We start from the raw sequence: 22,334 nt of genomic DNA, 5'->3' as shown, positions 1-22,334 counted from the left end.
GACATTACTTTGCCAACAAAGGTCCGTCTAGTCAAGGCTATGGTTTTTCCTGTGGTCATGTATGGATGTGAGAACTGGACTGTGAAGAAGGCTGAGCGCCAAAGAATTGATGCTTTTGAACTGTGGTGTTGGAGAAGACTCTTGAGAGTCCCTTGGACTGCAAGGAGATCCAACCAGTCCATTCTGAAGGAGATCAGCCCTGGGATTTCTTTGGAAGGAATGATGCTAAAGCTGAAACTCCAGTACTTTGTCCACCTCACGTGAAGAGTTGACTCACTGGAAAAGACTCTAATGCTGAGAGGGATTGGGGGCAAGAGGAGAAGGGGACGACAGAGGATGAGATGGCTGGATGGCATCACTGACTCGATGGACGTGAGTCTGAGTGAACTCCGGGAGTTGGTGATGGACAGGGGGGCCTGGCGTGCTGCGATTCATGGGGTCGCAAAGAGTCGGACACAACTGAGCAATGAACTGAACTGATACACACACGTCTTTTTTATCTGTTCATCTGTTGCTGGACGTTTAGGTTGCTTCCCTGTCTTGTTTGCTGTGAACAGAGCTGCTGTGAATACTGGGGAGCATGGATCTTTTCCAGTTAGAGTTTTTATCTTTTGCGGATATATGCCCTGGGGTAGGGTTGCTAGATGACATGGTAACTCTGTTTTTAGTTTTTAAGGAACCTCCATGCTGTTCTCCATAGTGACTGCACTGATTTACTTACTCCTTCTCCATTGTTCTTTCTTTCTTTATACCCAAGTTTCTGAACTGTATCTGGAAACTTCCTCTTAACATTTTCCTATAAGCAAGGAACTACTAGAAAATAATCCCCTCGGTTTTTCTTTGTGTGAGAAGATCTTTATTTCTCCTTTATTTGTCTTTATTTATCCTTCTTGGTGTTCCCTAAGCTCCCTGGGTCTATGGTCTGATGTCTAACATTAATTTGGGAAAATTCTAAGTCGTCATTTTTAAAAATATTTCTTCTGTTCTTTTCTTTTTTTCTTCTTCTAATATTCCTGCTATGCATATGTTATGCCATTTGTAACTGTCTTATAGTTTTTGGATATTTTTTTCTGTGTTTTCTGGGTTTTTTTCACTCTGCTTTTTCAGTTTTGGAGGTTTCTCGTACAGTACCCTCAAATTCAGAGCTTATTTCCTCAGTCTTATTCAGTCTACTAATAAACCCATCAGAGGCATTCATCATTTCTGTTACAATGGAGTTTTTATATCTAGCATTTCTTTTTTACTTTTTCTTAAAATTTCCATCACTTTGCTTGCATTGCTCTTCTGTTCTTACCTGGTGTCTACCTTATCCGTTAGCGCCTCTAGCATCCTAATCATTGTTGCTGCTGTTGTTCAGTTGCTAAGAGTCATGTCCAGCTCTTTGCAACCCCATGGACTGCAGCACACTAGGCTTCCCTGTCCTTCACTGTCTCCTGAAGTTTGCTCAGATTTATGCCCACTGAGTCAGTGGTGCCATCCAACCGTCTCAATCATAGTTGTTAAAAGTTCCCAGTCTGTTAATTCCAACATGCCAGTCATAAATGGGTCTGGTTCTGATGCTTGCTGTGTTCTTCAAACTGTTTTTTTTCTGCCTTTTATTATACCTTGTAATTTTGTCTTAGTAGCCAGACATGATGTACTGGGTTAAAGGAACTGCTGTAAAAATAGGCCTTTATTATTGTGATGGTAAAATGTGGGCAGAGGGGAGACATTCTATGCAACCGTGAGTAGGTCTCAGTCTTACAGTGAGCCTGTGCCTCTGAACTGTGAAGCACACGAGTGCTTTGTAGTGTCCACCCACCCACCAAACTATTAGACAGAATGACTGCGGTGGACTGACAGTCGGGTATTTCCCTTTGCCCAGGTCAGTTACGCGCTTAAAAACTTACGCAGGTTAAGCTCTGATTAAATTATTTCTCTTGTACTTAGACCTTATTAAGAAGAACATAATGCTTTGGTGTATTTCAAAATGGAAGCATGAAGAGGTTTTTCTGTGATAGTCACTGTGAGAACCTAGTTGACCTCCAGGAGCTAAAACTCACAAAAGCGTGGCTCCCTTCCCCATCCCCACCCCACCACCCGTGTCTGAGTCCCCCTGGGTTTTAGCCCCAGGTTTGTCCACACTGAGCGTTAGCAGTCTGTCAGTTACAGTTCAGTGTCCCCCACCCCAGCACTGGTTCCCACAGCGGTTTTTGCTTATAGATCTCTGTTCCATTAAGTCGTGACTCTTCGTCTGTCTCTCTGTTTTAAGGACAGTGGTTTGCCCTGTGACTTCACTTCTCCTTTGGATCTAAGAGTTCTTGATTTTTCACTTTGTTCAACTTTCACTTGAGTAAACAAGGACAGAGTAGCAACTTCCAGACTTCTTCCATGCTGGATCAGAAACCAGAAGTCCTCCAGTTCTTCCAGTTTGATGTAAAGAGTTTATATCAGGCTCTAAAGCAGTGATTGAAAAGAATTAGTTGAACATTAATATAACATGATCGTTTTTTACCTGAATGTTGATAAACCCTTCAGTGGTAGGTGGTGTGGGTTAGTGTCTTAGACTTGCTATTTATTGTGACAAGCATAGCCTATAGACTGGCATTTGGAATAAGTCAGGCTATCTGTCCTCTGGGTCTTAACCTAGAACATTTTTCTGTCCTGCCCTTTCACCACTCATCCCCATCCCCAGCTTGGCCTCAGCTGAGTGTCTTTTCCTTCAAGAAACACTGTTGATCACCACCCACCTCTACTGTGCTCTTATTGGTCCCATTATACTCTACTCTCATTTTGTGATTCCCATTACCTTTGTCATTTTTCATTCAATATGTCTCCCCCATTAGGCTGTTCAACGTGAAGGGCAGGAACCACTTCTCTGATCACAGCTGTAGCCACTGCATCTCGCAACCTATGTTATTAAATGAATGAATGACAATAGGTTCATACAAAAGTATACCTTCTCAGGTGGCTACCACAGTGATTTTCATTATTAGTGACTGTGTCCTGATAGTTCTGTGTTGTAATTTTATTATTCATTTTCTTCTAAAAATTCTTGAGAATTTTAATTATAATTTGTTTACTGTTCTAAATTGGTGCCTTGACCATTGGTAAACAGCTGTTGCTATTCATGTACTTATCCCTCATGTTGTATTTTTTGACATAGCAAAGGCCACTGAGGCAGTGTTTTCTTTTAATTTTTATTATATCATTGTTGACAACTTTGAAAATGGAAAATACAGTTGAGTAATACTGCCACCCAACCAAGACTTTTAGAACATTATTTTATACTACTGTAAGCTTTTCCGTAAAAGAATGTTGGAACTTAAAGTGTTTCGATGCAACAAAACAATTCAATAGTGTTGTTTTAGATGACTTGGATTCTTTCTTTCTGGCACACAAGGCAGTTGGCTCCATTGATGCAAAAGTGTTTACTCCTGGCAGATAACAGTAATGAGAAGCCCAGAAACACTCCCAGTGGGAACTGAGAACTAACATCAGAGTGACTCTTTGCAGCATTGTTTATGACTGAATTATCAAGGTCACTAATTTATTTTTCCTACTAATTGCTGCTGACGATTATCTGGTGAAATGATAAGTATTTAGTCTAAACCTGATTTTTTTGGAGCTGACAATATCTCAGCCCCTACTGTCATGGTGAATACATGTTAGCATTTCTCATTGTCCAGAGGAAACTAAGCTATTTGCAAATCAAATGCATTCATTCATTAGATGATTGTCTATTGAGCACCTACTTATATGTTATGCATTGGATTGTACCCTGGACATACAGAGACAAATAAAATAGTAACTTCCTGCCTCCTGGAGAGCTTTGAATCAAACAAGAAAAATAAGAATTAACTGTTGTTATACTGAGCACCTCTCTCCCCAACCCTGCCTGCCATGGGGATTTTGATGACTAACTTCTGCCAATTTGGTACTGTTTATACATAACATGTGTCTGCAGCTTGGAATAGTTTGGAAATTTGTGTTTTAATTGTTTATAATTTAGGTGTAAGGGGAAAAAAAGCTTAATATTATTGCCATTAAATTATTACTACCATAAATGTATTTAAGTGCATACAGTATCATGGAAAGAATAGTTTAAGCATAGAAATGGTACACTTCTATTTAGACTCATATAAAATTGCTAAAAATAACATTCACAAAAAACTTTTCTCTAAAATACTGTGCTGTTTGCATCAACCATGTAATTACTTTGCTCAATGACAGCAAAGAAATTAACACATCTCTCATATAATTTGATTGAGATGACTTGGGCAATTAGAAATGGTAATTTTTAATAATTAATTTTAATTGAGAGATGTTTATATCCAGAATGCTGAAATAACTTTTAAGAAGAATATGATACAGACTTAGACAAAAACATGTATAAAATGACACATTCCGTAAGATTTATAGGCTCACAGTTACTTGGAATAGAATGGAAGTTAATGCTATGTCTTTTTCCCATTCTGCCAGCCAGAGAAGACCTCTTATTTAGAGGGCAGGGCTCCCTCCACTGTCTTAAATCAAGGCTCTGCTGTCTGACAAACTGTCCTCCATGATTTTCACAGGATATTTATAACATGGGGAAGTACCCAAAAAAGGAAAATGTTTAATGAAGAGCTTTGCATATTACAGTGCTATACATCATATGGTTCAGTTTAGATTTTCTGAAATTTATCAGAGTTAGATTGAAATTATCAAAAGGGGGAAAGTCACATGGCATTGGTACAAACAAGATGTGCCTATTTGTATTTATGTTTGCTAATGAAATTCAGCCATGATCCCCACTTTGATTTTAAGAGTCTCAGACCACCATTCAGTTTTATTCATTGTAATTAAATCTCTTGCCCACACGCAGACACAAGGGCAGCAAGAAAAGGGGGCATATTTTATCTTTTAAAGAGCTATTACATAGCTTTGATATGAAGCTCCAGGGGTTCAAAGATTTATAGTATTAAAGCAAAACAAGATGCCTCTCAGGGCACAGTCACCTCCTTCAGCAAGTGAAGGAGCTGGGAGGGGGCTTGGACTCTGAATCCAGTGACCCCACAGAGGGCAGGGCTGAATTGGGGCTGATGGGGGTCGTGGAATTTGAAACAAACTGGTGTAGTCTCCAGTGTTGCTGCCAGAAGAGAGATAGAAAAAGGGAGATAAAAGCACCGTTGGTCTTGACAGTAACTGGGGAGTGAGGTGGGCTAATGTGGCTGTCTTGTGAAACAGCATTTTTATACATGAAATTAACATTTTTATACATGAAATTCAGAGAGGTACATACCCTCAGCCCCTACTCAACTGAATAGTCCAATAAATGGAACACTTAGGTTAACCTCATTAATAAAGACTAGGGAAAGCCTGTGGGCTTCCCCGGTGGCTGAGTGATAAAGAATCCACCTGTAATGCAGGAGCCTCAGGAGACACAGGTTCGATCCCTGGGTGGGGAAGATCCCCTGGAGGAGGAAATGGCAACCCACTCCAGTATCCTTGCCTGGAGAATCCCATGGACAGAGGAGCCTGGTGGGCTGCAGCCCATAGAATCACAGAGAGTCGGACACGACTGAAGCAACTTGGCACACACATGCAGGGAAAGCCTGTTGCTTTCAGTTCACCCCCCTGCCTCCCCCACCACATCCTCCAGCAAAGCCAAGCCAGTAGTCATAGAACCTCTGCCCTCGGTACCCTCGCATCCCCATGGAGCAGAAGAGAGCTCTTGAGAAACCACCAGGCCCTTGGTAACCAGGGTGGCTCCTGTGGCCCGCACATCATCCAAAACGCAGAGTCTACCCTACATTTAGTTAATTGGGAGTTAACAGTAGTTTGGGAAAGGGTGAATGTAGGCTCCAAATCTTTTTATTGTCCTTTCTCTCCTGGATTTAGCCCAAATTGGCCAACTCCAAGCTGACCCAGGCAGGCCACATTGTATGCTTGACCCTAAATCAGACACTGAACACAGACTTATTAGAAAGACTTGAGCGCAAATAAATGGTGTGTCATTCCCGTGAAGCTTCTAAAGGTGCGTGCTTTTGCCACAGAACCTTTCAGCCAGGTTGATCTTAATTATTTACAGAGTTCATCTATTTATCAAAACTATTATTGGGGGCACTCGGGGATATTAAGTGATTTTCCAAGGGAGAGGTAATCAGAATGCCAAAGAGGCAAGCATAGCACTGAAAGCTCATCATGGCGTGTCTTGTTCTAACTACTCAGCTGTCCTGTTTTGGACAATGAAGTCCTTCCCTCCCTCCAGCCCCTTAACTTTTCTGCTCCCAAGGATTCTTTATCTGGAAAAACAATTTTTCCCCCGACATCTGTTTTCCCCATTAAGGTCGGAGAAGCTGAACATACAGCTTTGGGCAGAATGAGAACCGTCCTGGGTTATCCGCCACGTGCCCACAGGTCTGTGTGTCTCTCTCTGGGCAGCAGTTTTTTCATCTGTTAGATTAGGAATAGGACTAGAGGAGTTCTCAAAGACACTTCCCAATTCCAAAGTTTTATTGTTCCTTGATTTTAGATGTAAGCAAAAGACTTGTTCAATGTGGTTTAGTAGGCTTAGCTTCCAAATCCCTCTGCCGTTATGGAATTAAACGTGGTGTGGCGGGCTGCAGGGCTATGCTCCGTCACAGCAGCATCCCAGCTCCTGGGAAGGAGAACAGTGACTGGTCTGCACGTGGCCTCAGTCAGAAGTGAGAGAGCCGCAGGTAGCCCATCTGCTGTCTTCATAAGAGGCACGTCTGAAAACCTCAATTTTTAAAACTGTATTTTGTATTGCGGTAGAATTGATTAACAAACAAGGTTGTGATAGTTTCAGGTGAACAGTGAAGGGACTCGGCCACACCTATACTTGATCCATTCTCCTCCAAACTCCCCTCCCATCCAGGCTGCCACATCACACTAAGCAGAGTTCCCTGTGCTGTGCAGTAGGTCCGTGTTGGTTATCCATGTTAAATGTAGCAGTTGGGATTCCCATTATGAAATACTGTCTGATCGTGACAGACTGAAACAATTCTCTATTTGTTGACAAAACCATTTTGGAGTCCTATTCATGGTGCACTCACCTACTCCACCATCGTTCTCAGCCCTTGTTGTGCATCTAGGTCATAGGGAAGAATTTTTTTTCAAAATGTATCTATTTACTTGGTTGCCTCAGGCCTTAGTTGCGGCATGTGGGTCTTTTGGGTGGTGTACAGGCTCCGTAGTTGGGGCCTGTGGCCTTAGTTGCACCAGGGCATGTGGGATCTTTGTTCCTCGACCAGGGATTGAACCCACGTTCCCCTGCATCGCAAGGTAGATTCTTAACCACTGGACCACCAGGAATCCCTGGATTGCTTTTAAAACGTTCCAAACCCGAACTCCACTCAGACCAATAGACTTGAAAGAAGTGAAGCCAGAGTATCTGTTATTTTTGTAAAGCTCCCCCAAGTTATTTGGACGCACAGTGTTTTATTATTATTATTATTATATACTAACCTTTAAATTAGTCTGGAAATAAGCACTAGTTGAGAGTGCCTCCAAACTGAAGATGATTTAGATTAAGGTCCCATCTCTGCACTCCAGGGATTGTGCCAAGCTAATCTAGTTTAAATCTTTGAAGTACAGTTTTAATTTAAGTGACCTTTAGCAAGACTTGAGTTTGTTAGGACTAGGAGAACAGATATGTCTACAGTAATCTAGATGGGATAAATTAAGCTAGACTTTGGGGGGTGGGGAGTTGTTTTCTTTTGTTTAGTGTAAGACAATGGTATAATGAAAAGAATACAGGTCTTGAATTTTGAATCCTAAATTTACTGATCACTCATTAAACATATCACTTTAAAAAGGAGAATAATAATGCCTTTATTTTTAATAGTTGTGGCAATGGCTAAATTAGATATGGACATGAAAGTATTGAATACTTCATAATCCAGTCTTAAAAAGTATAGTACTTTTTTTTAATATTTACCACCCCTGCAGTGGAGAGTGAAAAAGTTGGTTTAAAGCTCAACATTCAGAAAATGAAGATCATGGCATCCAGTCCCATCACTTCATGGGAAATAGATGGGAAAACAGTGGAAACAGTGTCAGACTTTATTTTTGGGGGCTCCAAAATCACTGCAGATGGTGACTGCAGCCATGAAATTAAAGACGCTTACTCCTTGGAAGGAAAGTTATGACCAACCTAGATAGCATATTCAAAAGCAGAGATATTACTTTGCCAACAAAGGTCCGTCTAGTCAAGGCTATGGTTTTTCCTGTGGTCATGTATGGATGTGAGAACTGGACTGTGAAGAAGGCTGAGCAGCAAAGAATTGATGCTTTTGAACTGTGGTGTTGGAGAAGACTCTTGAGAGTCCCTTGGACTGCAAGGAGATCCAACCAGTCCATTCTGAAGGAGATCAGCCCTGGGATTTCTTTGGAAGGAATGATGCTAAAGCTGAAACTCCAGTACTTTGTCCACCTCATGTGAAGAGTTGACTCACTGGAAAAGACTCTGATGCTGGGAGGGATTGGGGGCAGGAGGAGAAGGGGACGACAGAGGATGAGATGGCTGGATGGCATCACTGACTCGATGGACATGAGTCTCAGTGAATTCCGGGAGTTGGTGATGGACAGGGAGGCTTGGCGTGCTGCGATTCATGGGGTCGCAAAGAGTCAGACACGACTGAGCGACTGAACTGAACTGAACTGAACCCCTGCTTTAAGAAATATACAAATCTCATGCCTTTTATCTGAAATTAAATATTGTGATTAAAAGTAGAAGAGCAAACAAAAAGCCTGCCTTATTTTTTTCCCCACCCTTGAAAATGACCTGTCAATGCATTTTAATTGTGGCGGTTAAACTGTTAACATCCAGTTGGAAGCTTCAGTGGCTGCAGGAGCCGTGTCACTCGTCTTCGAGGCCTTCGTACCACCAAGCACATAGTGGCTTACACGGAGTTGGAACTCAGTAGAGTTGTTAAGATCAAATTCTGCAAATTTATAAGAATTCAGATAATAGGACAAAAATCTTCTGTCTTAGACCTTTGAGAAATGAAGTATTTAAAAGTGAATTTGAGACCTGCTATAATGAGATTTTTTTCCCCATTTTTTTCCAGCTTTACTGAGGGATAATTGAATCATATAAGGTTATATAACATATAAGGCTAGGTTTATTTAAAATCTTCCTTTTGTCTTAATGTAGGCATTTATCACTATAAACTTGCCCCTTAGAACTTCTTCTGCTGCATCCCATAAGTTTTGGTATATTATAGGGCTTTTTTTGTTGTTTATATTGAAATTTTTTATTTCCCTTTGACTTTTTTGTTGACCCATTGTTTGTCCATGTGGGTGGGTTTTTTTAATTTCTACGTATTTGTGAATTTTCTGGCTTTCCTCCTATCATTGATTTCTAGTTTCATTGTGTTTGGGAAATACGCTTGATAGGATTTCAGTGTTCTTAAGTTTGTTAAACCTTGCTCTGTGACTAACATATGGGAGCTGACTATATTGTTTCACTTAAATAATATCCCCTAATTTACACAGACTTTTATCACACTTTTTTCATTCTTATTTCTTTTCTCCTCTTAATGGATAATATCAAAAAATCTCTCTTCATGTTGGCACATTCTTTCTTCTGTTTGATTGAGTCTGTTTTTGAAGCTCTCTCTTGCATTTTTCATCCTTCGGCTCCCAAATTTTTGTTTCACTCTTTTTTATGATTTCTGTCTCTTCGTTGAACTTCTCATTTTGTTCATGCATTGTTTCCTTGAGTTCATTGAATTGAACTCAGACAACTCAGTCTGTCAGCTTTCTGACAGACAAATGATTTCTTAAGATAATCATTTTTAATTCTTTTGCAAGTACCTCACAGATACCTGTTTCTTTGGCCTTAGTCACAGGAAAATTTCTGAGCTCCTTTGGTGGTGTTATGTTTCCTTGCTTTTTCCTGTTTCTAGGAGCTTTGCGTTGATGTTTGCACATTTGAGGGAGCAGTCATCTCTTTTCCGCCTTTTCAGACTGACTCTGGAAGAGGAGGGTTTTCACCTGAAAGTGTCTGTGAGATCTCTGGTTGGCTGGAGTTCAGCAGCTCTGATTCTGGGGAAAGCACAGTGGCATAGTCTCCAGGCAGCTCCATCAGCAGCTGAGGTCAACTTTGGCAAAGACTGCAGGGCTCTGCAGTGGCCCAGACCACAGAGGTCCTGCCAGTGACAGTGGAATCTACAGCTGTTGGGGTCTTCAATGACAGAGGCTGCTGGAGGTCTTCCTTTTTTGCCTTTTGGGGGAATTTCTAGCCAAAGGGATCCTTTTTGGTGCCAGATTTAGTGCGCTGGTGCTCAGTGGCGGTGGAGCCGGGGTTTTGGAGTCAGGCGCATGGGGAAGTACCTTGGTCCTGGTGCACCAGTGCCTGAAGTGCAGGCGTGTGCACGTCTTCATGGAGCCCCAGTTTGAGTCCTTGGGACTCACCACAGTGATTTGTGGCCCCAGGATGGGGAGATACAGTAGTGGCACCACCTGGGGGGTGCAGCAACGGCACACCCTGGGGATGGTGGGTCAAAGTCCTGCCTCTGGCTCCAGGGCACAGGGCACAGAGCAGCAGCAGCGTAGCCTCAACAGTGCCAGGTCAAAGCCATGACTCAGGACCCAAAGGGTAGAACACAGAGCTGTATCAGTGTAGCCCAGTGATGGCAAGCAATGCCATGACTTAGAATCCAGGAGTGGAACAGAAAGCAGCATCTGGGCCCCGCTGATAGTAGCTACAGAACCCTGGAGGCAGGGCACAGAGAGCAGCAGTAGCTTCACTCCCATCAATGGTGAGATGCTATGGCATCATGATCCCAGAGAGTGAGGCACAGGGGAGACAGCTCCAGCCCCAGCAAGGAAACACAGCAGTGGGGACTCCATGCAGCTTGATGACTGGGTTCTTTGTTGGTAAAGACTGTGGGGGTGCTTGGTAGCAAACGTCCACAGCATTGGGGAGGGGAGGTTTGCAGGGAATCTCCTGCTTTCCTTTTCCTCTGGGATGATATGCCTCCAAGGTAGGGTCACTCTTTGTACTGAGCTGCTCTGGACTGGCATGGGTGAATAATGCAAATAAAATGCTTCCTACACTTTTCTGTATAGTCATACTTTTTTGTTGTAATTCGGAGCTATTTTTTGACTGTTTGTAGTTGTTTATTGTTTTGTTGGGGAGACAAGCTTTGGGACCTCCTAGTTTGCCATCTTGCTGAGGTTAGTCCCTACAATGAAATTCTTGTTTTATTTTACTTTAAAAAGCGAGTAAATCAGGAAGTATAGTAGTGAGAATACGTGTAGGTCTGAACTGAAGGGGATAGTTTTATCTGTAATTAAAGTCTTACTAATTAGGCTACTGGCACAAACAACACATATGCTGCTGCTGCTGCTGCTAAGTCGCTTCAGTCGTGTCCGACTCTGTGCGACCCATAGACGGCAGCCACCAGGCTTCCCGTCCCTGGGATTCTCCAGGCAAGAACACTGCAGTGGGTTGCCATTTCCTTCTCCAATGCATGCAAGTGAAAAGTGAAAGTGAAGTCGCTCAGTCGTGTCCGACTCTTAGCGACCCCATGGACTGCAGCCCACCAGGCTCCTCTGTCCATGGGATTTTCTAGGGAAAAGTACTGGAGTGGGTGCCATCGCCTTCTCCGAAACAACACATATACACACAATCATATTCAACTTGGAACTGCAGGGTATGCTTTGTAGCATATTTATCTTCTTTTTGCTTAAGATATTTATTAACTTTTGCCTTTTTAATGTTAATTTATATTCCTTAAAATGTCCAATTATGATGAACCATAAAAGCAGAAGTAAACCAGTTTGGGATTTAAATGTTTTCCCTAGTTTGTTCATTGCCCGTGCACACACAGACTTGTTAATTTCCCATTGTAAAGGTCACACTTATGAGTTAACATCCCACCAGTGCCCAGTGCAGCAGGTAGAGTCTGTGTCTGCTTATCCAGGTAGATTGAGCTTCCAGTAACAGGTCATAATTTGGAGCTGAATCAATAAAAAAGAATGTCAAAAATGGGGGACTAACTTGATACTCAATTTTAGAAAAAAAGACCTAAGAACTACAATTGGTCCTTAAAAAAAATAAAAATACATATTATATATATATATATGTGTGTGTGTGTGTGGAAGTGTTAGTCGCTCCATCATGTCCAGCTCTTTGTGTCCCCATGGACTATAGCCTGCCAGGCTCCTGTCCATGGAATTCTGCAGGCAAGAATACTGGAGGGGGTTGCTGTTCCCTTCTGCAGGGGATCTTCCTGACTGAGGGATTAAACCCGGGGTCTCCTGCATTGCTGGCAGATTCTTGACCATCTGAGCCACCAGGGAAGCCACATACATACACACACACACATACACACATGTATATGTATACATATATTCTTTGCTGGTACTTTGAGAGATACTAAAATATCTGAACTTTTCAATACATTTACATGGAAGCAAACAGTAGTTGAGAACAGAGCTCTGTTAAGTCAGAAATGAAGCTTAAGTGGTATATAGCAAGTCAGAGCTGGTTTGAGGAGAGGGAGTCTGTGTTATTAATTAATTTATACTTTTCAGTAGTTGGGGAGGTCCTGGCTTTTTCTGCTCAAGGTCTGGGTTGTACTAAGAGTGTCTGTGAATTGTTCACAATATCTAACAATAGAGAGTGAGTGGGATGCAGAGTGCTTCATGAGAACGTGGCCTCTGGAAGGCCCTCACACCAAGCAATGTTTAAATTTAGTTTCAGCATTCGCAGCACAAATAGAGAGAAATTCACAGTTGACACAAAGATGAGTTGTCTCCATCCATCTTCCTTTCAAGTTGCTTACTCTGGAAGGGATGCCAAATTTGGGACGTTCCCATAATTGCCCTACACAGACAGACAACATACATCCTTTATACATCAAAAGGAAAGAGCAGTGACTCAGGGTGGAGGACCCTAGGGGATTGGTTTGCTGAAATTGCTCTTCACTAATTACACATGCTTGTTTGTTCCTTCTTTATTTTAGAATTAGAATAGGAAGAACTTATTCCAGAAATCCGGGTCAGCTCTAAACTTTGGTTTTCTTACTAAACTTGAGGGCCTCTGTTATTCAGTAAGCCTGTCATCTTTTAGTTGTTTGCAAACAGCATTAATCAACTCACCTATGAAGGTGAAAAGAGACCTTTTCAACACTGGAGTAAACCATCTCATATCACCCACCCTGGAAAGATTAAACTTGGTAATTTCTCAGGTGGGCTCAGCCAAAACTTTGGTCTTCTCCTGAGCCAAGGTTACTTTTTCAAGCAAGGCTCACCTCAACCATTTATGTTGAAGAGGAATCCAGCTTTACTCCCAGGTCTGTTTATCTCCATGTAAACCATCCCTGGGCTTTAAATATTATGTTATGTTGAAGGTTGTCACAGTGGTTGTAAAACGTGAAATATCAAGGGTAAGAAGCAGAAAGTATTACTTTGGTGTGAGCCTCTCGAAGGCAGCCGTGGTGGAAGGGGCTATTTCAGGGCCTGAGGCTCCCCTGCCTGTGGTTGTGGGAAGACACCCTATCCGTTCCTGCAAGTTATTTGTGGCTCTCCAAGGAGCTCATTTTCCACTGTTCTCCTGTGCACGGTCTTAGGAGCTCAAGTTGGAATTTTCTAGCCTTTGTTCGCACGTGTGCTTCCGTCCAGAAGTGCCCTATGACACAGAAAGTCCGTTGGTAAGATGGAGCTCACAGAGCGAGCCCCAAAGAAGGGCTCTATCGGATCTGCCTGTTTTCTCATCCTTGATACGCTGATCCAGAGTGAACTGTGTAACAGCCCACTAATGAAATTTCAACCAGGGCTCCCAAGCCTGACAACCATAGTAAATCCTGTGTAAGCAGGAGATTTGGAGGGAAGGTTTTGAAGCTAGTTGAATTTTATGATTAAGAGAAAGTTATTTGGAAAACCATTTTTGTTTCACCTAATGTTGGTAGAAGTCTTTGTCAAAAACTTGGGTTTTACTTTTCTTTTTTTTTTCTGTATAATTAAAAATAATCATTTTTTAGAATTAAACTCTTCCGCACATTCCTAACATTATCTTAATCATAAAAGCTTATTTTGTATTTCCTGTAAGATGGCTGTTGAAGGTAAATTTATTGGACTGAAAGTTTATATACTCCAGAACAGCCCCAGAATTATTAGCTTAAAAGAACAAAAAATTCATAATGTTATGAGGATTTGTCTTTTTCACATTTTTCTGAAAATACATTATATAAAAATTTCATCTAATTGAGGGTTACAAATCCTCTGAAGGTGGCTGGTCCAAGTTTAACTAATGAAAACTATGGTGGTGAAAAGAGGAATTTTATTCCTAAATCCTGGATTTCAGTTCTGCTTCACTCTGAGTCTCATTGTGGAAGGCCCTGTGTGGCCCAATTCTCCCAATTCTGAAACGCAAAATATGTCTCTTGGGATGAAATGTTGCTTTCTTTATGGAGTATATTACATTATTATGCCGTGTTACTTTCTTTGCTGGAGTATATTACATTATTACAATTAGTATTTATTTTCCCATCTTTCTTTTATGGGTGTATTTTTATCCCATCATGAATATCTATCTATCTATCTATGCATAATAAAATTGTGTAAGATTCACGTTTTATGTAATGCCTATAATGTACAGAACTCTAGCACCGTATTGGGCAAGGGGGCCTCTATTACTATCTGTTCCCATAGCTTTTTACTGAGACTATAAATTAGGCCTGGGAAGGATATAATGAGTCAGTAATTTATAGACTATTAAGATACTTAGTTAGAAGTGATTCCTGGGCATGTCCAATAGAGAACACATGTTTCTAAAGGACAAACAGATTCAACACAACATGTCTTTGGCCTAACCAAGCCCAATCAATTAACAAAATGGGATGTCTTATTTTACATTTCTCCCACTGCCCCGAAATAGAATCACTAACCACTTGTTAACCACACTGACTTTTTAACAGAGCAGTTTCTAATGCTTGGCCACCAGCAATGTTCAGATGAAGCACCCTACTAGACTGTAGCCAGCCAAGCCCCAAAACAGGAAGAAAGTGCTGCTTGCTCTTTTGCCCCCTTTCCTGCTTTGACTTGATGTGATAATTCACTGCAGATTTCTTCTTCTTTGACAGAGTGCCTACCGCAGGAACGGGATGGCTTTTCTGGCCTGCTGATGTGACTGGGACTGCGACAACAGGAAAGGCAATGTTATATTAAGGTGATTTCTGTTCCCCTCCTTGGGCAAAATAAAATACAAGTTTACCCTCTCCACAGCCTTGGGAGTGGGTTGGTTTGTTGTGACTATCAACTGACTGACTCCAGCCCTTTTCCAGCCCCCTCAGCGCTTAGTCTTGTTTACTGGATGGGCCATTTAGCCAATTAATGGCAGGATGTTCAGGGTGGTGTGTAGGTGGACAAGAATGCAATTTTGCAATTTGAATTTGGAGTAGAGCTGCTCTCAGCTCACATAACTTAAAAGCAGTGTCTTTTTTTTTTTTCTCAGTGTTTAGTCTGTGTTTTATTTGATGCATTTTGTAATCCAGGTTTGGGACAAAGGACACACAATTAAAAGGACAGTCACATTTCCCCTTGCACTGTCCCACCAACTCTACTTTCTGACATTTGGTGACTAGATCTTCATGTATTTTACAGACACATGTCCACCTTATGAACTCAGACTAATCAAAGACCTAATAGGCCCGATGAACTGTCTGTTCCTATCTTTTCTTCCCTTCACCCCACGTATTGTACATCTGTCATTCTTATGGCGTCTTCCCTACTTTCCAAGTATCTGCCTGTGGTGTGTTTTTTCCCTCACAGAACTCTTCCCGTCTTTATTTCTCGCCTTCCCCTGTCCCTTGGATCCCCAGGCCCACCCCTCACACACACCATACCCATTTAGAAGCCAAGCAGTTAGAATCAGTGGAAGGGCAGCTGAGTGATCGGTTTTCTCACTCCAAAGTGCTAGCACCTAGCCTGCGTGTGGGCTGGGCCCTTCCCTGCTCTAGCAGCTGAGTTATCCTTCTGACGTCTGTACTTTCTCCAGCAAATGAGGAACTGTCACTCTTGGAAACAAACTCGAATATAGCAGTAATATACCTATCTTGATTCAACTTGAATTGCAAAAAAAGGAAGTTATCTCTTTCACACTTGATGAGTTTTGCATAATTTTACTTTTATTGTGGTTTCTACGCACACTGAGACAGCCTTTGTCAAGAATTAATAAAAATAGAAATGAGAAGCGTGAAGGATTTTCCTGCTGTGACCAGATCACAGCGAGGCTCAGCTAATGGGATTGTGCCACAATAGCTTCCCTGGTGGCTCAGACGGTAAAGCGTCTGCCTGCAATGCAGGAGACCTGGGTTCGATTCCTGGGTCTGGAAGATCCCCTGGAGAAGGCAATGGCAATCCACTCCAGCACTCTTGCCTGGACAATCCCATGGACGGAGGAGCCTGATAGGCTCCAGTCCATGGGGTCACAAAGAGTCGGACACGACTGAGCGACTTCACTTTCACTTTTTCATTCACATTTGTGAACTGTCATTTACCTGTTTTGTGTTAGTCCTTCTGGAAGAAATCTTCGTGTCAAGAACAACAACAACAACAACAAAGTACAGATATATAATATCAAAAACTTGCCAAAGGGTTTTGATGTTCCATCTGTGATTGGTGAAATGGATGATTAAACTTTTCTTTTTATCATCATTCTTATTTTTCTTGGCGTCCCTAATCACAGAAAATTATAAGCTTGCAGTAAACATCCTAACTTTTTTAAATGACAGCATTTATTGTATTTGGTTTCTATGCCAGGCTCATAGATGTATAAAATCTTCAGGAGCTGATTTTTCACATCAAAATTCCTCCTGTCCCACATTATACATTTTAAAGTATGCACAAGGCAGAAAATATAAGGTTTAGGTTTTTTCCCCTTCATTTTATTCTACCTGATCTCCTTATAGTCCCAGAGAAGGAAGACTCAACGTACATTTCTCTCAAAAATATGACAGGTCTATGTTTTTGTTGGTCTGGCGTATGTTTGTCTATCTTGAACAGTCTGACAGGTAATTATTTATAAAATCTGGTTTTGCCCAGTAAGTCCATATAATAACCTTTCACTTTTCATCATAAGCCAATGAGCTGAATTTAGAATAAAACAAGGTCATTTATGTCTGTCCTGAACCAGCCTAGATGTCCCCATAATTGCTCAATATTAATATTTGTAATTCTTTTTTTTTCTTGTCTACACTTAGGTTCTTTTTCTGACTCTTTCCACAGCGCTAAATTTGAAGTGAAATAAAATTTCCTTAAGCAGTGAGTATGGGGGGAAAAAGATTTATAAAAGGAAAGTTTCAGAAATGGGGACTTAAATAAATTGTTCTTTCAAGATTAAAATATTATGTGGAATCATAAAATGTCAAGAGTAGAAGATGGTCTTAAAGATCATTGACTACATCCACTCATTTTACAGATGGAAAATGGTGGCTTGGAGAGGGAAACTGACTTTCCCAAGGTCACTCAACAGTGGCTGTGACAGACCAGAGACCAGACTCATTGTCCCTAATTCTCAGCTTAGTCTTATACTTTGCCATTCTGGATCTGCCTTAGATGTCACCAAGACACGTCAGGGTTTTATGGCATGTTTATCTTAGACAATAACCTAAACTTATTTTGTGAAAGTGAAAATGTTAGTCACTCAGCCGTGTCTGACTCTGCAATCCCATAAACTGTAGCCCACCAGGCTCCTCTGTCCATGGAATTTCCCAGGGAAGAATACTGGAGTGCGTTGCCATTAGGATCTTCCTAACTCAGGGATTGAACCTGTGATCTGTCTTTTGCATCTCAAGCAGATTCTGAGTCATCAGAGAAGCCCCCAAACTCTTATTTTTTAAATGATTCTAATTATGGACATACTCTAAAGCACAAGCATTAGATTAAAATCTTCAGATGGGCTGTGATATTAATTAACTAATGTGTTATATGTCAGTTGTACATCAATTTTTAAAAAGAAGTCAGGCACATGAAAAGACGTTCAGCATCACTAATTATTGGAGAAATACAAATCAGAACCACAATGAGGTATCACCTCACACTGGTCAGAACGGCCATCATCAAAATGTCTACAAACAGTAAGTGCTGGAGAGGATGTGGAGAAAAGAGAACCTTCGTACACTGTTGGTGGGAATGTAAATTAGTGCAGCCACTAGGGAGAACACTCTGGAGGTTCCTTAAAAAACTAAAAACAGAGCTACCGTATGACCCATCAATCCGACTCTGGGGCCTGTATCTGAAGAAAACCATACTTCAGAAAGGTGCCTGCAGCCCAGTGTTCATTGCAGCTCTGTTTACAATAAACAGGACATGGAAGCAATCTAAATGTCCATCAACAGATGAATGGATAGAGACGTGGTGCGTATATACAATGGAGTATTACTCACCATAAAAAAGAACAGTGATGCCATTTGCAGCAACATTGGATGGACCCAGAGATTATCCTGTGTGCTGCACTTAGTCGCCCGGTTGTGTCCTGCCAGGCTCCTCTGTCCATGGGCATTCTCCAGGAAGGAATACTGAAGTGGGCTGCCATGCCCTCCTCCAGGGGATCTTCCCAGCCCAGGGATCAAACCCAGGACTCGCGCATTGCAGGAGGATGCTAAGTGAAATAAGTCACTTAGTAGACAAATATCATATGGTATCATTTATATGTGGAAGTTAAAAAATCATACAAATGATTGTGTTTGCAAAACAGAAACAGACTCTCAGAAAAACAAACTTATGGTTACCAACAGGGAAAGATGGAGGGCAGTGGATAAATGAGGAGATTGGGATTAACACATACACACTCCAGTATACAAAATAATATAATCAGCAAGAACCTACCGTATAGCACAGGAAACTCTACTCAACACTCTCTAATGACCTATGTGGGAAAAGAACCTGAGAAAGAATAGATATATGTATATGTACAACTAATTAACTTTGCTATATACCTGAAATTAACACAATATTGTAAATTAACTATACTCCAACATAAAATGAAAAGTTATAGCTAAACAATATAAAAAGTCAGGCTCAATTGTAAATCAAAATAGTTTCTATTTTTGTAGCTCTGTGTTTAGGAGATGGAATTTGAAAATAAATAAATCAGGTAAGTAAATAAATAACTTCTCTTATGAGAAATTGATGCTGCTTTATAGACATGAGGATAAAAGAAATAGAAATATTTCTCCCTTTGATCCCTTAGAAAACTAGGAATAAAGCTACCATATAACCCAGCAATCTTATTACTAGGCATATACCCCAAGGAAACCAAAATTGAAACAGACGTATGTACCCCAGTGTTCACTGTAGCACCATTCACAGTAGCCAGGACATGGAAGCAACCTAGATGTCCACCAACAGATGAATGGATAAAGAAACTGTGGTACATATACACAATGGAATATTACTCAGCCATGAAAAGAAACATGTTTGAGTCAGTTCTAATGAGGTGGATGAACTTAGAGCCTGTTATACAAAGTGAAGTTAGAGAAAAACATATTGTATAATAACACATATATATGAAATCTAGAAAGACCTACTGATGAACCTATATGCAGGGCAGCAATTAAGGACTTCCCTGGTGGCTCAGAGGGTAAAGAGTCTGCCTGCAATGTGGGAGACCCGGGTTTGATCCCTGGGTTGGGAAGATCCCCTGGAGAAGGGCATGGCAACCCACTCCAGTATTCTTGCCTGGAAAATCCCATGGACGGAGGAGCCTGGCAGGCTATAGTCCATGGGGTCACAAAAAGTCGGATACAACTGAGCGACCTCACTTGACTTCAGTGGAATGTAAACATAGAAGACAGACTTACGGACCCGGGGGAGGGTGCAGGGAGGAAGGACAGGGTGGGACCAATGGAGAGAGTAACGTGGAAACATGTTCACTACTGTGCAACACAGATAGCCAGTGTGAATGTGCGGAATAATTCAGGGCACTCCACCAGGGCTCTCTCACAACCTGGAAGAGTGGGATTGGGTGGCAGGCGGAAGGGAGGTTCAGGAGGGAGGAGACACATGTGTACCTATGGCTGACTCATGCTGATGTATGGCAGAGACCAACACAGTATTGTGGAGCAGGTATCCCACAACTAAAAATAAATTAAAAAAAAAAATATTTCTCCCTTCACCTGAATTTGCAAATGCACCTTTCTAAACATGCCATTTTGAGGATATGTCATTAACCTTCTGTCTGCACATATTGCAATAGTTGAGATTCAAAAATAATGTTCCAGTTTTAGAGGCAAGAGTTGTTATTTAAGCATAACTATTTTTAATGGTGTATATAATTTCTGTGTTTGGGATGAATTCCTCATTTATTACTCTATGTTCTTTGTTCCTATAAAATAGTAAACAATCCGCTTTTAATGCTTTTACCATGTAGAAGACAGATAAACATAACTGGTAATTCTTGGTCTGAGAGTAAACAAGTTTACTTGTCTAGAAATTATAAAATTTAGTTTTATGAAAAAAATTTATATAGTTCCCAAATCAGGCATTTCTTTCCAGTTCATATAACCCCTTATGTAAAACTGAGTCACTACAGAGAAAATACTCCCTCATCTGCTCTCCTGGAATTTAGATAGAACCTTCCCAAGTTGCATTTAAAATTCTACCATCAACCATGTATACATCTTATAAAATATTTTACAGTTTCCTGTGTGCTCTGGCTGAACATTTCATAGTACATAAACACTTCTGCAAATAATATAAGGGCATTGAGTTGAATATGTCATAGCAGTGGCGGCCACATTAAGCTGATTCTTCATCGATTTATTTTCTTATTTTTATGTTCTTGTTTGGAAGACAAGATGAAACGTTCTGTGCTTATTGTATAGTTGGTGGGAGTGGGGAACACGGGCAGACCAGGGGACTCTAGCTAGCAGGTTTAGTGGAGTCGAGTTCATTAAAGGAAAGGCTTTCTGCAGAGGGCGTCAAGCCAAGCTTAAACAACAAGTCTCTGCCTGCAGGAATTGGATGTAAATGTGATGGTTAAATAAGGGCCAGATGGCTTTAAAAGCTCAAATATTAAAAAGTCATATCTCTTAAAGTAAGTTTCTAGTGTCAGGACTAGGATAGTGATACCATAGCACTTAAGAAAAAAAAAGAGACTTTTTTTTTCTGGAAGAAAATATCAAATATTCAGGCTGTCGTAAGTCATGAGAGTTTTGGCAATTGAAGCATATTTTAAAACAATCAATTCCTACAAAGTCATGAGAAACCCAGATACAATATTTCATTGTTGGAAACCACTGTAACTCTGTATAGGGTATTATATTCATGTTCTCTTTTCTGCTCATCACCACCCAATCTTTACTATTCCTTTTTTTTTCCCCAAAGAGTATAAAACTAGAAAAAGATATAGGAAAACTCAAGAAGCAAGATGTTTACTTATATAACTGTTGAACAGTTTACTTGCTATCAAAATAATTTATTATATCAGCATTTTAATAATGTTTCACATAATAATCATAGTTTCACATAATAATCGTAGGACACCATGTGCCACCCTGTACCCTAAGCACTTTATGTGATTATCTGATTAAATCCTCACAACCCCACTATGAGAGATGCGTTGTCATTCTCTGTGTTGCCCGTAGATGGTAGAAAGCAAATTTAAGAACAGAAGGTTCGAACTTCCCTGGCGGTCTCGTGGTTAAGAGCCTGCCTGCCAGTGCAGGAGACACAGATTTGAACCCTGGTCCGGGGAGATTCCACATGCTAAGCCCGTGTGTCACAACTCCTGAGCCCGTGCTCTGCAACATGAGAAGCCCACACACACAGCTAGAGAAGGCCACGCATAGCAACAAAGACCCCGTGCAACCAGAAATAGATAAGTGAAAAAAAGAGAGGATGGTCCCGTGCCTGATGCAGAAGTGCCCGAGATGGAGCTACTGTTAGTACACAACACTTTGACCCCAAAGCTCATGCTCTAAACCAGTGTTATACCACTTGTACTGTGCTAAAGATTTCTGATAACAGAATTGCTGCCCTGAACCTAGAAGTATTTCTCAATACCAAAAAACTTGATTACAAGAAAATTTTAACTTCACATTCCTTCCCTGAGGCCAAGTATTATGTATATAATAGAATATCATATAATGTGTAACAGACTATAATTATATAGCATGATGCCAAGTCCTCTGTAATGTCTTGAACCTTAAGATAAATACATAGGATCAATGCACATACTAAGAATCCCTGTACAAATTATGAGGAAAACTTCCCCAAGATCCATGTGTACAAAGCCTCTCCTTTGTGGGACCAGATTTCTCTAGAAGGCTCTCATTACACAGGCTACTATTTTATGCTTTCATACAAGCTATTTCATGTTATAAAACAGTCCCCAT

At 41.0% G+C, this 22,334-nt stretch overlaps 1 protein-coding gene across 9 annotated transcripts in view; it reads left to right on the top strand.

Moving 5' to 3' along the window:
* The window catches only part of SUPT3H (SPT3 homolog, SAGA and STAGA complex component), a 419,512-nt gene that overhangs the window by 390,241 nt on the left and 6,937 nt on the right, over window positions 1-22,334 (top strand). For 5 of the 9 annotated variants that reach the window (XM_059880446.1, XM_059880444.1, XM_059880442.1 and 2 more), the window contains one exon: window positions 15,081-15,241. In XM_059880446.1, the coding sequence (XP_059736429.1) occupies window positions 15,081-15,122 (42 nt within the window). In that variant the 3' untranslated portion in view covers window positions 15,123-15,241. 9 annotated transcript variants of the gene reach the window in all.

The sequence above is a fragment of the Bos taurus genome, chromosome 23, assembly GCF_002263795.3.
Source record: "Bos taurus isolate L1 Dominette 01449 registration number 42190680 breed Hereford chromosome 23, ARS-UCD2.0, whole genome shotgun sequence".
NCBI classification, from domain to species: domain Eukaryota; kingdom Metazoa; phylum Chordata; class Mammalia; order Artiodactyla; family Bovidae; genus Bos; species Bos taurus.
Note: the sequence above shows the minus strand (reverse complement) of the source record. Positions and strands in the feature narration are given on the sequence as shown.